The sequence below is a fragment of the Anomaloglossus baeobatrachus genome, chromosome 6 (assembly GCF_048569485.1).
Source record: "Anomaloglossus baeobatrachus isolate aAnoBae1 chromosome 6, aAnoBae1.hap1, whole genome shotgun sequence".
Taxonomy (NCBI): Eukaryota; Metazoa; Chordata; class Amphibia; order Anura; family Aromobatidae; genus Anomaloglossus; species Anomaloglossus baeobatrachus.
The window spans coordinates 12,418,063-12,435,329 of NC_134358.1; the positions used below are offsets into that span (position 1 = coordinate 12,418,063).

The following is a 17,267-nucleotide window of genomic DNA, read 5'->3' on the forward strand; positions in this document are numbered from 1 at the left end:
ATCCTCCATCCCCCATCTTCCCATCCCCCATCTTCACAGAAAGAAAAACAGACATGTAGAAAGTGTTGTAAATTTATTAAACAAGAAAAGCTGAAATATCCGATGGTCATAAGTATTCAGGAATGGTCACAGAGTTGCTCTGAAGCCGCTCCTTTGTTATTTTAGCTGTGTGCTTAGGGGCATTGTCTTGTTGGAAGGTGAACCTTCGACCAAGTCTGAGGTCCAGAGCCTCTACAAGAGGTTTTCTTCCAGGATATCTCTGTACTTGGCCGCATTAATCTTTCCTTCAATTGCAGCCAGTCATCCTGTCCCTGCCCTCATAGCATGATGCTGCCTCCACCATGTCTCACTGTGGGGATGGTATTTGGCAGGTGATGAGCAGTGCCTGGTTTTCTCCACACATATCGCTTAGAATTATCACCAGAAGTTCTATCTCCGTCTCATCAGAGCAGAGAATCTTATTTCTCATAGTCTGGGATCCTTCGTGTGTGTTTTTGCATCTCTATGTGGCTTTCATATGTCTTGCACTGAGGAGAGGCTTCCGTCAGGCCACTCTGCCATAAAGGCCCGACTGGTGGAGGTTGCAGTGATAGTTGACTTTGTGGAGCTTTCTCCCATCTCCCTGCTGCATCTCTGGAGCTCGGCCTCAGTGATCTTGGGGTTCCTCTTTACCTCTCTCACCAAGGCTCTTCTCCCACGATTGCTCAGTTTGGCTGGATGGCCGGGTCTAGGAAGAGTTCTGGTGGTCCCAAACATCTGCCATCTAAGGATTATGGAGGCCTCTGTGCTCTTAGGAGCCCTGAGTACTGCAGAAATTCTTTTGTAACCTTGGCCAGATCTGTGCCTTGCCACAATTCTGTCTCTGAGCTCCTTGGGCAGTTCCTTTGGCCTCATGATCCTCATTTGGTGTGACATGCAGTGTGAGCTGTGAGGTCTTATATAGACAGGTGTGCGCCTTTCCAAATCACATCCTATCAGTGTAATTACACACAGCTGGACCCCAATGAAGGAGGAGAACCATCTCAAGGAGGATCACAAGGAAATGGACAGCATGTGACTTACATATGAGCGTCTGAGACAAGGGGCTGAATACTTATCACCATGTGATATACTAAGCAAAGGGGCTGAATACTTATGACCATGGGATATTTCAGTTTTTCTTGTTCATAAATTTGCAAAAATCTGTACATTTATGTATTTTTTCTGTTAAGATGGGGGATGGGGGATGGGGGCAGAGTGCATATTAATGAGGAAAAAAATTACCAACTGGCTGCAACAAAACAAAGAGGGAAACATTTAAAGGGGTCTGAATACTTTCCGTACCCAGTGTGTATGTGTGTGAATATGCTGAGATAAATTTTATATATACACACACACACATACATGTATACACACACACACACACACGCATACGTGTATACACACACACTACATGGAGCGGGGGATGGGCGCACGCAGGTCGGGAGAGTCTGCGGAGACGGAAGGCACCACACACCGGTCGCTCACCTTCATGTTGGCGTCCTCCAGGGAGCTGATCGATTTCCTGATATTTTCCTCAGTGACCCTCTCCCCATTGGACTGGATCTCCAGAACCGCCATCTGCGAGTAGAACATCATCACTGCTGCCCGGGGGTATATACTATATACATCACTACAGGACTAGGGTATATATACTATATACTTAGAGGTGTTTTCCTCAGCTTCATGTCTTACCTCGAGGGCACACATGCCGAAGGAGTATATGTCCACTGCGGTGCCGTCCTCTGTAGCTGGGGGGAGACGGGGTCAGTGACAGGATGTCGCAGGCGATGATGGTTTGTGTCGGCCATTATCCCGCTTCTTACATATATACTGTGTGTGGCCCCTGTACAGGTCTGTGTGTGGCCCCTGTAGAGGTCTGTGTGTGGCCCCTGTACAGGTCTGTGTGTGGGCCCCTGTAGAGGTCTGTGTGTGGCCCCTGTAGAGGTCTGTGTGTGGCCCCTGTACAGGTCTGTGTGTGGCCCCTGTAGAGGTCTGTGTGTGGCCCCTGTACAGGTCTGTGTGTGGCCCCTGTAGAGGTCTGTGTGTGGCCCCTGTAGAGGTCTGTGTGTGGCCCCTGTAGAGGTCTGTGTGTGGCCCCTGTAGAGGTCTGTGTGTGGCCCCTGTAGAGGTCTGTGTGTGGCCCCTGTACAGGTCTGTGTGTGGCCCCTGTAGAGGTCTGTGTGTGGGGGACCTGCTGTGGAGTGTGCAATATGTGTGCACAGTATACAGGGGTGTACAGGGCTGAATACAGGGGTGTACAGGGCAGTATACAGGGCAGTATACAGGGGTGTACAGGGCTGAATACAGGGGTGTACAGGGCTGAATACAGGGGTGTACAGGGCTGAATACAGGGGTGTACAGGGCTGAATACAGGGGTGTACAGGGCTGAATGCAGGGGTGTACAGGGCTGAATGCAGGGGTGTACAGGGCAGTATACAGGGGTGTACAGGGCAGTATACAGGGCAGTATACAGGGGTGTACAGGGCTGAATGCAGGGGTGTACAGGGCTGAATGCAGGGGTGTACAGGGCTGAATGCAGGGGTGTACAGAACTGAATGCAGGGGTGTACAGGGCTGAATGCAGGGGTGTACAGGGCTGAATACAGGGGTGTACAGGGCTGAATACAGGGGTGTACAGGGCTGAATACAGGGGTGTACAGGGCTGAATACAGGGGTGTACAGGGCTGAATACAGGGGTGTACAGGGCAGTATACAGGGGTGTACAGGGCTGAATACAGGGGTGTACAGGGCAGTATACAGGGGTGTACAGGGCAGTATACAGGGGTGTACAGGGCAGTATACAGGGGTGTACAGGGCAGTATACAGGGGTGTACAGGGCAGTATACAGGGGTGTACAGGGCTGAATACAGGGGTGTACAGGGCTGAATACAGGGGTGTACAGGGCTGAATACAGGGGTGTACAGGGCTGAATACAGGGGTGTACAGGGCTGAATACAGGGGTGTACAGGGCTGAATACAGGGGTGTACAGGGCTGAATACAGGGGTGTACAGGGCTGAATACAGGGGTGTACAGGGCTGAATACAGGGGTGTACAGGTCTGTGTACAGGTCTGTATACAGGGGTGTACAGGGCAGTATACAGGGGTGTATGCAGGGGAGTACAGGGCAGTATACAGGGGAGTACAGGGCAGTATACAGGGGTGTACAGGGCAGTATACAGGGGTGTACAGGGCAGTATACAGGGGTGTACAGGGCAGTATACAGGGGTGTACAGGTCTGTGTACAGGTCTATATACAGGGGAGTACAGGGCAGTATACAGGGGTGTATACAGGGGAGTATAGGGCAGTATACAGGGGTGAATACAGGAATGTACAGGGCAGTATACAGGGGTGTACAGGGCAGTATACAGGGGTGTATGTCGCGGTGTCGGGTCCTTACCGCCGGACTCTGGGGGGAAGTAATGCTTCGTTCTCTGTTCTTCCCGCAGACATTTCAGTGGAGCGCGGAGATCGTCCGGGACTGGCAGCTCTGGAAAACCAAAGGGAAAGGATACGGGTGAGGTATACGGGACGCCGAGCGGTATACTCACTGTATACAGCTGACTGCTGTAGCATACACAGTGATATATATACACAAGAGAGGAGCAGAACCATCACCACCCATCAATAGAGGAGCAGAGCCATCACCACCCATCAATAGAGGAGCAGAGCCATCACCGCCCATCAATAGAGGAGCCGAGCCATCACCACCCATCAATAGAGGAGCAGAGCCATCACCACCCATCAATAGAGGAGCAGAGTCATCACCACCCATCAATAGAGGAGCAGAGCCATCACCGCCCATCAATAGAGGAGCCGAGCCATCACCACCCATCAATAGAGGAGCAGAGCCATCACCGCCCATCAATAGAGGAGCAGATCCATCACCACCCATCAATAGAGGAGCAGAGCCATCATCAGCCATCAATAGAGGAGCCGAGCCATCACCGCCCATCAATAGAGGAGCCGAGCCATCACCACCCATCAATAGAGGAGCAGAGCCATCACCGCCCATCAATAGAGCAGAGCCATCACCACCCATCAATAGAAGAGCAGAGTCATCACCACCCATCAATAGAAGAGCAGAGTCATCACCACCCATCAATAGAGGAGCAGAGTCATCACCACCCATCAATAGAGCAGAGCCATCACCACCCATCAATAGAAGAGCAGAGTCATCACCACCCATCAATAGAAGAGCAGAGTCATCACCGCCCATCAATAGAGGAGCAGAGCCATCACCACCCATCAATAGAAGAGCAGAGTCATCACCACCCATCAATAGAAGAGCAGAGTCATCACCACCCATCAATAGAGGAGCAGAGTCATCACCACCCATCAATAGAGGAGCAGAGTCATCACCACCCATCAATAGAAGAGCAGAGTCATCACCACCCATCAATAGAGGAGCAGAGTCATCACCACCCATCAATAGAGGAGCAGAGCCATCACCGCCCATCAATAGAGAAGCAGAGCCATCACCACCCATCAATAGAGGAGCAGAGTCATCACCACCCATCAATAGAGGAGCAGAGCCATCATCACCCATCAATAGAGGAGCCGAGCCATCACCGCCCATCAATAGAGGAGCAGATACATCATCACCCATCAATAGAGGAGCAGAGCCATCACCGCCCATCAATAGAGGAGCAGAGCCATCACCGCCCATCAATAGAGGAGCAGAGCCATCACCACCCATCAATAGAGGAGCAGAGCCATCACCGCCCATCAATAGAGGAGCAGAGCCATCATCACCCATCAATAGAGGAGCAGAGTCATCACCACCCATCAATAGAGGAGCAGAGCCATCACCACCCATCAATAGAGGAGCAGAGCCATCACCGCCCATCAATAGAGGAGCAGAGCCATCACCACCCATCAATAGAGGAGCAGAGCCATCACCACCCATCAATAGAGGAGCAGAGCCATCACCACCCATCAATAGAGCAGAGCCATCACCGCCCATCAATAGAGCAGAGCCATCATCACCCATCAATAGAGGAGCCGAGCCATCATCACCCATCAATAGAGGAGCAGAGCCATCACCACCCATCAATAGAGGAGCAGAGCCATCACCACCCATCAATAGAGGAGCAGAGCCATCACCACCCATCAATAGAGGAGCAGAGCCATCACCACCCATCAATAGAGGAGCAGAGCCATCACCACCCATCAATAGAGGAGCAGAGCCATCACCGCCCATCAATAGAGGAGCAGAGCCATCACCGCCCATCAATAGAGGAGCAGAGCCATCACCACCCATCAATAGAGGAGCAGAGCCATCACCGCCCATCAATAGAGGAGCAGAGCCATCACCGCCCATCAATAGAGGAGCAGAGCCATCACCACCCATCAATAGAGGAGCAGAGCCATCACCACCCATCAATAGAGGAGCAGAGCCATCACCACCCATCAATAGAGGAGCAGAGCCATCACCACCCATCAATAGAGGAGCAGAGCCATCACCACCCATCAATAGAGGAGCAGAGCCATCACCACCCATCAATAGAGGAGCAGAGCCATCACCACCCATCAATAAAGGAGCAGAGCCATCACCACCCATCAATAGAGGAGCAGAGCCATCACCACCCATCAATAGAGGAGCAGAGCCATCACCGCCCATCAATAGAGGAGCAGAGCCATCACCGCCCATCAATAGAGGAGCCGAGCCATCACCACCCATCAATAGAGGAGCCGAGCCATCACCACCCATCAATAGAGGAGCCGAGCCATCACCACCCATCAATAGAGGAGCCGAGCCATCACCACCCATCAATAGAGGAGCAGAGCCATCACCACCCATCAATAGAGGAGCAGAGCCATCACCACCCATCAATAGAGGAGCCGAGCCATCACCACCCATCAATAGAGGAGCAGAGCCATCACCGCCCATCAATAGAGGAGCAGAGCCATCACCGCCCATCAATAGAGGAGCAGAGCCATCATCGCCCATCAATAGAGGAGCAGAGCCATCACCGCCCATCAATAGAGGAGCAGAGCCATCACCGCCCATCAATAGAGGAGCAGAGCCATCACCACCCATCAATAGAGGAGCAGAGCCATCATCACCCATCAATAGAGGAGCAGAGTCATCACCACCCATCAATAGAGGAGCAGAGCCATCACCACCCATCAATAGAGGAGCAGAGCCATCACCGCCCATCAATAGAGGAGCAGATCCATCATCACCCATCAATAGAGGAGCAGAGCCATCATCACCCATCAATAGAGGAGCCGAGCCATCATCACCCATCAATAGAGGAGCCGAGCCATCACCGCCCATCAATAGAGGAGCCGAGCCATCACCGCCCATCAATAGAGGAGCAGAGCCATCACCACCCATCAATAGAGGAGCCGAGCCATCACCACCCATCAATAGAGGAGCCGAGCCATCACCACCCATCAATAGAGGAGCCGAGCCATCACCACCCATCAATAGAGGAGCAGAGCCATCACCACCCATCAATAGAGGAGCCGAGCCATCACCACCCATCAATAGAGGAGCCGAGCCATCACCACCCATCAATAGAGGAGCAGATCCATCACCGCCCATCAATAGAGGAGCAGATCCATCACCACCCATCAATAGAAGAGCAGAGCCATCACCGCCCATCAATAGAGGAGCAGAGCCATCACCACCCATCAATAGAGGAGCAGAGCCATCACCACCCATCAATAGAGGAGCAGAGCCATCATCCCCCATCAATAGAGGAGCAGAGCCATCACCACCCATCAATAGAGGAGCAGAGCCATCACCGCCCATCAATAGAGGAGCAGAGCCATCACCGCCCATCAATAGAGGAGCAGAGCCATCACCACCCATCAATAGAGGAGCAGAGCCATCATCACCCATCAATAGAGGAGCAGAGTCATCACCACCCATCAATAGAGGAGCAGAGCCATCACCACCCATCAATAGAGGAGCAGAGCCATCACCGCCCATCAATAGAGGAGCAGAGCCATCACCACCCATCAATAGAGGAGCAGAACCATCACCACCCATCAATAGAGGAGCAGAGCCATCACCACCCATCAATAGAGGAGCAGAGCCATCACCACCTATCAATAGAGGAGCAGAGCCATCACCGCCCATCAATAGAGGAGCAGAGCCATCACCGCCCATCAATAGATGAGCCGAGCCATCACCACCCATCAATAGAGCAGAGCCATCACCGCCCATCAATAGAGGAGCAGAGCCATCACCACCCATCAATAGAGCAGAGCCATCACCGCCCATCAATAGAGCAGAGCCATCACCGCCCATCAATAGAAGAGCAGAGCCATCACCACCCATCAATAGAGGAGCAGAGCCATCACCACCCATCAATAGAGGAGCAGAGCCATCACCACCCATCAATAGAGGAGCAGAGCCATCACCGCCCATCAATAGAGGAGCAGAGCCATCACCGCCCATCAATAGAGGAGCCGAGCCATCACCACCCATCAATAGAGGAGCAGAGCCATCACCACCCATCAATAGAGCAGAGCCATCACCGCCCATCAATAGAGCAGAGCCATCACCGCCCATCAATAGAGGAGCAGAGCCATCACCACCCATCAATAGAGGAGCAGAGCCATCACCACCCATCAATAGAGCAGAGCCATCACCGCCCATCAATAGAGCAGAGCCATCATCACCCATCAATAGAGGAGCAGAGCCATCACCACCCATCAATAGAGGAGCAGAGCCATCACCACCCATCAATAGAGGAGCAGAGCCATCACCACCCATCAATAGAGGAGCAGAGCCATCACCACCCATCAATAGAGGAGCAGAGCCATCACCACCCATCAATAGAGGAGCAGAGCCATCATCCCCCATCAATAGAGGAGCAGAGCCATCACCACCCATCAATAGAGGAGCAGAGCCATCACCACCCATCAATAGAGGAGCAGAGCCATCACCACCCATCAATAGAGGAGCAGAGCCATCACCACCCATCAATAGAGGAGCAGAGCCATCACCGCCCATCAATAGAGGAGCAGAGCCATCACCGCCCATCAATAGAGGAGCCGAGCCATCACCACCCATCAATAGAGGAGCAGAGCCATCACCACCCATCAATAGAGCAGAGCCATCACCGCCCATCAATAGAGCAGAGCCATCACCGCCCATCAATAGAGGAGCAGAGCCATCACCACCCATCAATAGAGGAGCAGAGCCATCACCACCCATCAATAGAGCAGAGCCATCACCGCCCATCAATAGAGCAGAGCCATCATCACCCATCAATAGAGGAGCAGAGCCATCACCACCCATCAATAGAGGAGCAGAGCCATCACCACCCATCAATAGAGGAGCAGAGCCATCACCACCCATCAATAGAGGAGCAGAGCCATCACCACCCATCAATAGAGGAGCAGAGCCATCACCACCCATCAATAGAGGAGCAGAGCCATCATCCCCCATCAATAGAGGAGCAGAGCCATCACCACCCATCAATAGAGGAGCAGAGCCATCACCACCCATCAATAGAGGAGCAGAGCCATCACCGCCCATCAATAGAGGAGCAGAGCCATCACCGCCCATCAATAGAGGAGCAGAGCCATCACCGCCCATCAATAGAGGAGCAGAGCCATCACCGCCCATCAATAGAAGAGCAGAGCCATCATCACCCATCAATAGAGGAGCAGAGCCATCATCCCCCATCAATAGAGCAGAGCCATCACCACCCATCAATAGAGGAGCCGAGCCATCACCGCCCATCAATAGAGGAGCCGAGCCATCACCGCCCATCAATAGAGGAGCAGAGCCATCACCGCCCATCAATAGAAGAGCAGAGCCATCATCACCCATCAATAGAGGAGCAGAGCCATCATCCCCCATCAATAGAGGAGCAGAGCCATCACCACCCATCAATAGAGGAGCAGAGCCATCACCACCCATCAATAGAGGAGCAGAGCCATCACCGCCCATCAATAGAGGAGCAGAGCCATCATCACCCATCAATAGAGGAGAAGAGCCATCATCCCCCATCAATAGAGGAGCAGAGCCATCACCGCCCATCAATAGAGGAGCAGAGCCATCACCGCCCATCAATAGAGGAGCAGAGCCATCACCGCCCATCAATAGAGGAGCAGAGCCATCACCGCCCATCAATAGAGGAGCAGAGCCATCACCGCCCATCAATAGAGGAGCAGAGCCATCACCGCCCATCAATAGAGGAGCAGAACCATCATCACCCATCAATAGAGGAGCAGAGCCATCATCCCCCATCAATAGAGGAGCAGAGCCATCACCACCCATCAATAGAGGAGCAGAGCCATCACCGCCCATCAATAGAGGAGCAGAGCCATCACCGCCCATCAATAGAGGAGCAGAGCCATCACCACCCATCAATAGAGGAGCAGAGCCATCACCGCCCATCAATAGAGGAGCAGAGCCATCACCACCCATCAATAGAGGAGCAGAGCCATCACCATCCATCAATAGAGGAGCAGAGCCATCACCACCCATCAATAGAGGAGCAGAGCCATCACCGCCCATCAATAGAGGAGCAGAGCCATCACCGCCCATCAATAGAGGAGCAGAGCCATCACCACCCATCAATAGAGGAGCAGAGCCATCACCACCCATCAATAGAGGAGCAGAGCCATCACCACCCATCAATAGAGGAGCAGAGCCATCACCGCCCATCAATAGAGGAGCAGAGCCATCATCACCCATCAATAGAGGAGCAGAACCATCACCGCCCATCAATAGAGGAGCAGAGCCATCACCACCCATCAATAGAGGAGCAGAGCCATCACCGCCCATCAATAGAGGAGCAGAGCCATCACCACCCATCAATAGAGGAGCAGAGCCATCATCACCCATCAATAGAGGAGCAGAGTCATCACCACCCATCAATAGAGGAGCAGAGCCATCACCGCCCATCAATAGAGGAGCAGAGCCATCACCACCCATCAATAGAGGAGCAGAGCCATCACCGCCCATCAATAGAGGAGCAGAGCCATCACCACCCATCAATAGAGGAGCAGAGCCATCACCACCCATCAATAGAGGAGCAGAGCCATCACCGCCCATCAATAGAGGAGCAGAGCCATCACCACCCATCAATAGAGGAGCAGAGCCATCACCGCCCATCAATAGAGGAGCAGAGCCATCACCACCCATCAATAGAGGAGCAGAGCCATCACCGCCCATCAATAGAGGAGCACAGCCATCACCACCCATCAATAGAGGAGCAGAACCATCACCACCCATCAATAGAGGAGCAGAGCCATCACCACCCATCAATAGAGGAGCAGAGCCATCACCACCCATCAATAGAGGAGCAGAGCCATCACCGCCCATCAATAGAGGAGCAGAGCCATCACCACCCATCAATAGAGGAGCAGAGCCATCACCACCCATCAAACTCACCGTTGACAAATATTCGATGCCAAACTAAGAAATGTCGTCGTCGTCACAAGAAAGACATGAAAGAGAAAAGAAAAATCAGTCAACATCTAAGTTACTTTTAAATAATAAATGATCATGTATAGCGGGATACAGTACAGCGCTGCACAACGTAAGAGCGTCACACTGCACCTCCTCCTCTCCCCTGCTCTACACCTCCTCCTCTCCCCCGCTCTACGCCTCTTCCCCTCCCCCGCTCTACGCCTCCTCCTCTCCCCCGCTCTACACCTCCTCCTCTCCCCCGCTCTACACCTCCTCCTCTCCCCCGCTCTACACCTCCTCCTCTCCCCCGCTCTACACCTCCTCCTCTCCCCCGCTCTACGCGTCTTCCCCTCCCCCGCTCTACGCCTCCTCCTCTCCCCCGCTCTACGTCTCCTTCTCTCCCCTGCTCTACACCTCCTTCTCTCCCCTTTTACACCTCCTTCTCTCCCCTTTTACACCTCCTTCTCTCCCCTGCTCTACACCTCCTTCTCTCCCCTGCTCTACACCTCCTTCTCTCCCCTTTTACACCTCCTTCTCTCCCCTGCTCTACGCCTCCTTCTCTCCCCCGCTCTACACCTCCTTCTCTCCATCGCTCTACACCTCCTTCTCTCCCCTGCTCTACGCCTCCTTCTCTCCCCCGCTCTACACCTCCTTCTCTCCATCGCTCTACACCTCCTTCTCTCCATCGCTCTACACCTCCTTCTCTCCATCGCTCTACACCTCCTTCTCTCCCCCGCTCTACACCTCCTTCTCTCCCCCGCTCTACACCTCCTTCTCTCCCCTGCTCTACGCCTCCTTCTCTCCATCACTCTACACCTCCTTCTCTCCCCTGCTCTACACCTCCTTCTCTCCCCCGCTCTACACCTCCCACCTCCTTCTCTCCCCCGCTCTACACCTCCTTCTCTCCCCCGCTCTACACCTCCTTCTCTCCCCCGCTCTACACCTCCTTCTCTCCCCCGCTCTACACCTCCTTCTCTCCCCTGCTCTACGCCTCCTTCTCTCCATCACTCTACACCTCCTTCTCTCCCCTGCTCTACACCTCCTTCTCTCCCCCGCTCTACACCTCCCACCTCCTTCTCTCCCCCGCTCTACGCCTCCTTCTCTCCATCGCTCTACGCCTCCTTCTCTCCATCGCTCTACGCCTCCTTCTCTCCATCGCTCTACGCCTCCTTCTCTCCATCGCTCTACGCCTCCTTCTCTCCCCCGCTCTACGCCTCCTTCTCTCCCCTGCTCTACACCTCCTTCTCTCCCCTTTTACACCTCCTTCTCTCCCCTTTTACACCTCCTTCTCTCCCCTGCTCTACACCTCCTTCTCTCCCCTGCTCTACACCTCCTTCTCTCCCCTGCTCTACACCTCCTTCTCTCCCCTGCTCTACACCTCCTTCTCTCCCCTGCTCTACGCCTCCTTCTCTCCCCTGCTCTACACCTCCTTCTCTCCCCCGCTCTACACCTCCCACCTCCTTCTCTCCCCCGCTCTACACCTCCTTCTCTCCCCCGCTCTACACCTCCTTCTCTCCCCCGCTCTACGCCTCCTTCTCTCCCCTGCTCTACGCCTCCTTCTCTCCATCACTCTACACCTCCTTCTCTCCCCTGCTCTACACCTCCTTCTCTCCCCCGCTCTACACCTCCCACCTCCTTCTCTCCCCCGCTCTACACCTCCCACCTCCTTCTCTCCCCCGCTCTACACCTCCTTCTCTCCATCGCTCTACGCCTCCTTCTCTCCATCGCTCTACGCCTCCTTCTCTCCATCGCTCTACGCCTCCTTCTCTCCATCGCTCTACGCCTCCTTCTCTCCCCCGCTCTACGCCTCCTTCTCTCCCCCGCTCTACACCTCCTTCTCTCCCCTTTTACACCTCCTTCTCTCCCCTTTTACACCTCCTTCTCTCCCCTGCTCTACACCTCCTTCTCTCCCCTGCTCTACACCTCCTTCTCTCCCCTGCTCTACACCTCCTTCTCTCCCCTGCTCTACACCTCCTTCTCTCCCCCGCTCTACACCTCCCACCTCCTTCTCTCCCCCGCTCTACACCTCCTTCTCTACATCGCTCTACGCCTCCTTCTCTCCATCGCTCTACGCCTCCTTCTCTCCATCGCTCTACGCCTCCTTCTCTCCCCCGCTCTACGCCTCCTTCTCTCCCCTGCTCTACACCTCCTTCTCTCCCCTTTTACACCTCCTTCTCTCCCCTTTTACACCTCCTTCTCTCCCCTGCTCTACACCTCCTTCTCTCCCCTGCTCTACACCTCCTTCTCTCCCCTGCTCTACACCTCCTTCTCTCCCCTTTTACACCTCCTTCTCTCCCCTTTTACACCTCCTTCTCTCCCCTGCTCTACGCCTCCTTCTCTCCCCCGCTCTACACCTCCTTCTCTCCATCGCTCTACACCTCCTTCTCTCCCCTGCTCTACGCCTCCTTCTCTCCCCCGCTCTACGCCTCCTTCTCTCCATCGCTCTACACCTCCTTCTCTCCATCGCTCTACACCTCCTTCTCTCCCCCGCTCTACACCTCCTTCTCTCCCCTGCTCTACGCCTCCTTCTCTCCATCACTCTACACCTCCTTCTCTCCATCACTCTACACCTCCTTCTCTCCATCGCTCTACGCCTCCTTCTCTCCTCTGCTCTACACCTCCTTCTCTCCCCCGCTCTACACCTCCCACCTCCTTCTCTCCCCCGCTCTACACCTCCTTCTCTCCATCACTCTACACCTCCTTCTCTCCCCTGCTCTACACCTCCTTCTCTCCCCCGCTCTACACCTCCCACCTCCTTCTCTCCCCCGCTCTACACCTCCTTCTCTCCATCGCTCTACGCCTCCTTCTCTCCATCGCTCTACGCCTCCTTCTCTCCCCCGCTCTACGCCTCCTTCTCTCCCCTGCTCTACGCCTCCTTCTCTCCCCCGCTCTATGCCTCCTTCTCTCCATCGCTCTACGCCTCCTTCTCTCCATCGCTCTACACCTCCCACCTCCTTCTCTCCCCTGCCCTACACCTCCTTCTCTCCATCGCTCTACACCTCCTTCTCTCCATCGCTCTACACCTCCTTCTCTCCCCCGCTCTACGCCTCCTTCTCTCCCCTGCTCTACACCTCCCACCTCCTTCTCTCCCCCGCTCTACACCTCCTTCTCTCCCCCGCTCTACACCTCCTTCTCTCCATCGCTCTACGCCTCCTTCTCTCCATCGCTCTACGCCTCCTTCTCTCCATCGCTCTACGCCTCCTTCTCTCCCCCGCTCTACGCCTCCTTCTCTCCCCCGCTCTACACCTCCTTCTCTCCCCTTTTACACCTCCTTCTCTCCCCTTTTACACCTCCTTCTCTCCCCTGCTCTACACCTCCTTCTCTCCCCTGCTCTACACCTCCTTCTCTCCCCTGCTCTACACCTCCTTCTCTCCCCTGCTCTACACCTCCTTCTCTCCCCCGCTCTACACCTCCCACCTCCTTCTCTCCCCCGCTCTACACCTCCTTCTCTACATCGCTCTACGCCTCCTTCTCTCCATCGCTCTACGCCTCCTTCTCTCCATCGCTCTACGCCTCCTTCTCTCCCCCGCTCTACGCCTCCTTCTCTCCCCTGCTCTACACCTCCTTCTCTCCCCTTTTACACCTCCTTCTCTCCCCTTTTACACCTCCTTCTCTCCCCTGCTCTACACCTCCTTCTCTCCCCTGCTCTACACCTCCTTCTCTCCCCTGCTCTACACCTCCTTCTCTCCCCTTTTACACCTCCTTCTCTCCCCTGCTCTACGCCTCCTTCTCTCCCCTGCTCTACGCCTCCTTCTCTCCCCCGCTCTACACCTCCTTCTCTCCATCGCTCTACACCTCCTTCTCTCCCCTGCTCTACGCCTCCTTCTCTCCCCCGCTCTACGCCTCCTTCTCTCCATCGCTCTACACCTCCTTCTCTCCATCGCTCTACACCTCCTTCTCTCCCCCGCTCTACACCTCCTTCTCTCCCCTGCTCTACGCCTCCTTCTCTCCATCACTCTACACCTCCTTCTCTCCATCACTCTACACCTCCTTCTCTCCATCGCTCTACGCCTCCTTCTCTCCTCTGCTCTACACCTCCTTCTCTCCCCCGCTCTACACCTCCCACCTCCTTCTCTCCCCCGCTCTACACCTCCTTCTCTCCATCACTCTACACCTCCTTCTCTCCCCTGCTCTACACCTCCTTCTCTCCCCCGCTCTACACCTCCCACCTCCTTCTCTCCCCCGCTCTACACCTCCTTCTCTCCATCGCTCTACGCCTCCTTCTCTCCATCGCTCTACGCCTCCTTCTCTCCCCCGCTCTACGCCTCCTTCTCTCCCCTGCTCTACGCCTCCTTCTCTCCCCCGCTCTATGCCTCCTTCTCTCCATCGCTCTACGCCTCCTTCTCTCCATCGCTCTACACCTCCCACCTCCTTCTCTCCCCTGCCCTACACCTCCTTCTCTCCATCGCTCTACACCTCCTTCTCTCCATCGCTCTACACCTCCTTCTCTCCCCCGCTCTACACCTCCTTCTCTGCCCCGCTCTACACCTCCTTCTCTGCCCCGCTCTACACCTCCTTCTCTGCCCCGCTCTACACCTCCTTCTCTGCCCCGCTCTACACCTCCTTCTCTGCCCCGCTCTACACCTCCTTCTCTGCCCCGCTCTACACCTCCTTCTCTGCCCCGCTCTACACCTCCTTCTCTGCCCCGCTCTACACCTCCTTCTCTGCCCCGCTCTACACCTCCTTCTCTGCCCCGCTCTACACCTCCTTCTCTGCCCCGCTCTACACCTCCTTCTCTGCCCCGCTCTACACCTCCTTCTCTGCCCCGCTCTACACCTCCTTCTCTGCCCCGCTCTACACCTCCTTCTCTGCCCCGCTCTACACCTCCTTCTCTGCCCCGCTCTACACCTCCTTCTCTGCCCCGCTCTACACCTCCTTCTCTGCCCCGCTCTACACCTCCTTCTCTGCCCCGCTCTACACCTCCTTCTCTGCCCCGCTCTACACCTCCTTCTCTGCCCCGCTCTACACCTCCTTCTCTGCCCCGCTCTACACCTCCTTCTCTGCCCCGCTCTACACCTCCTTCTCTGCCCCGCTCTACACCTCCTTCTCTCCCCCGCTCTACTCCTTCTCTCCCCCGCTCTACACCTCCTTCTCTCCCCCGCTCTACACCTCCTTCTCTCCCCCGCTCTACACCTCCTTCTCTCACCTCCTTTCCAGCTCCTTCACTTACCTGTTTCACTTCTATTCAGGTGAGTACACTTTCTCGTTTGGTTTGCCCAGTCTCATTTTGGGAGGGGCTATTTATACTCTTCTCACATGCCTCAGTGCTGGCTATATTTCATGATGGATGATGTCTGCAGTCCCAGCTGCTTGGTTAAGGTTTTCTTACTGAGACATTATTGCTATTCCTTGAATCCCTTATTTATTTTGGGAAGGTTTCCACGTATTTGGTTATTCTTTTTGGATTCTTGTGTTCCATCATTCCTGTATGACTGTGTTTGCATGTTCCTAGCCCTGTGTCTCACCCTCTGTCTGCACCTCCCTCTCTCTCGCCCGCTCCCCAGCCTCCCTCTCTCTCGCCCGCTCCCCAGCCTCCCTCTCTCTCGCCCGCTCCCCAGCCTCCCTCTCTCTCGCCCGCTCCCCAGCCTCCCTCTCTCTCGCCCGCTCCCCAGCCTCCCTCTCTCTCGCCCGCTCCCCAGCCTCCCTCTCTCTCGCCCGCTCCCCAGCCTCCCTCTCTCTCGCCCGCTCCCCAGCCTCCCTCTCTCTCGCCCGCTCCCCAGCCTCCCTCTCTCTCGCCCGCTCCCCAGCCTCCCTCTCTCTCGCCCGCTCCCCAGCCTCCCTCTCTCTCGCCCGCTCCCCAGCCTCCCTCTCTCTCGCCTGCTCCCCAGCCTCCCTCTCTCTCGCCCGCTCCCCAGCCTCCCTCTCCCTCGCCCGCTCCCCAGCCTCCCTCTCCCTCGCCCGCTCCCCAGCCTCCCTCTCCCTCGCCCGCTCCCCAGCCTCCCTCTCTCTCGCCCGCTCCCCAGCCTCCCTCTCTCTCGCCCGCTCCCCAGCCTCCCTCTCTCTCGCCCGCTCCCCAGCCTCCCTCTCTCTCGCCCGCTCCCCAGCCTCCCTCTCTCTCGCCCGCTCCCCAGCCTCCCTCTCTCTCGCCCGCTCCCCAGCCTCCCTCTCTCTCGCCCGCTCCCCAGCCTCCCTCTCTCTCGCCCGCTCCCCAGCCTCCCTCTCTCTCGCCCGCTCCCCAGCCTCCCTCTCTCTCGCCCGCTCCCCAGGCTCCCTCTCTCTCGCCCGCTCCCCAGCCTCCCTCTCTCTCGCCCGCTCCCCAGCCTCCCTCTCTAACAAATGAGAAAATAAAACAATGCGTGCAGAGCCGCTACCGGCTGTCACATTGTAGCGCATTTACCGGATCCGATCTTGATGAGGCCGTTGTGCTGTATGAAGATTGTGTCGTTGGTCAGGTTTCCATGAATAATGACCGGGTCACAAGAGTGCAGATAACTGAGGAGAGACGGAGGACGTCAGAAGAGGAAGACGCCCCATATGTAACTTCGGCCCCCTCCATACATGCGGCCCGGCCTCCTCCATACATACAGCCCCGGCCTCCTCCATACACACGGCCCCGGCCTCCTCCATACACACGGCCCCGGCCTCCTCCATACACACGGCCCCGGCCTCCTCCATACACACGGCCCCGGCCTCCTCCATACACACGGCCCCGGCCTCCTCCATACACACGGCCCCGGCCTCCTCCATACATACGGCCCCCTCCATACACACGGCCCCGGCCTCCTCCATACACACGGCCCCGGCCTCCTCCATACACACGGCCCCGGCCTCCTCCATACACACGGCCCCGGCCTCCTCCATACACACGGCCCCGGCCTCCTCCATACACACGGCCCCGGCCTCCTCCATACACACGGCCCCGGC

At 55.8% G+C, this 17,267-nt stretch overlaps 1 protein-coding gene across 2 annotated transcripts in view; it reads right to left on the reverse strand.

Moving 5' to 3' along the window:
* The window catches only part of NRBP2 (nuclear receptor binding protein 2), an 80,634-nt gene that overhangs the window by 14,400 nt on the left and 48,967 nt on the right, over positions 1–17,267 (reverse strand). Inside the window, exons 7-11 of one of the 2 annotated variants that reach the window (XM_075352735.1) lie at positions 16,741–16,835; positions 10,386–10,409; positions 3,420–3,509; positions 1,714–1,763; positions 1,507–1,599 (exon numbers count right to left, since the gene is read on the reverse strand). In XM_075352735.1, the coding sequence (XP_075208850.1) occupies positions 1,507–1,599; positions 1,714–1,763; positions 3,420–3,509; positions 10,386–10,409; positions 16,741–16,835 (352 nt within the window). Of the gene's footprint in view, positions 1–1,506; positions 1,600–1,713; positions 1,770–3,419; positions 3,510–10,385; positions 10,410–16,740; positions 16,836–17,267 lie in introns of both variants that reach the window. The other variant, XM_075352734.1, reaches the window with a different exon arrangement.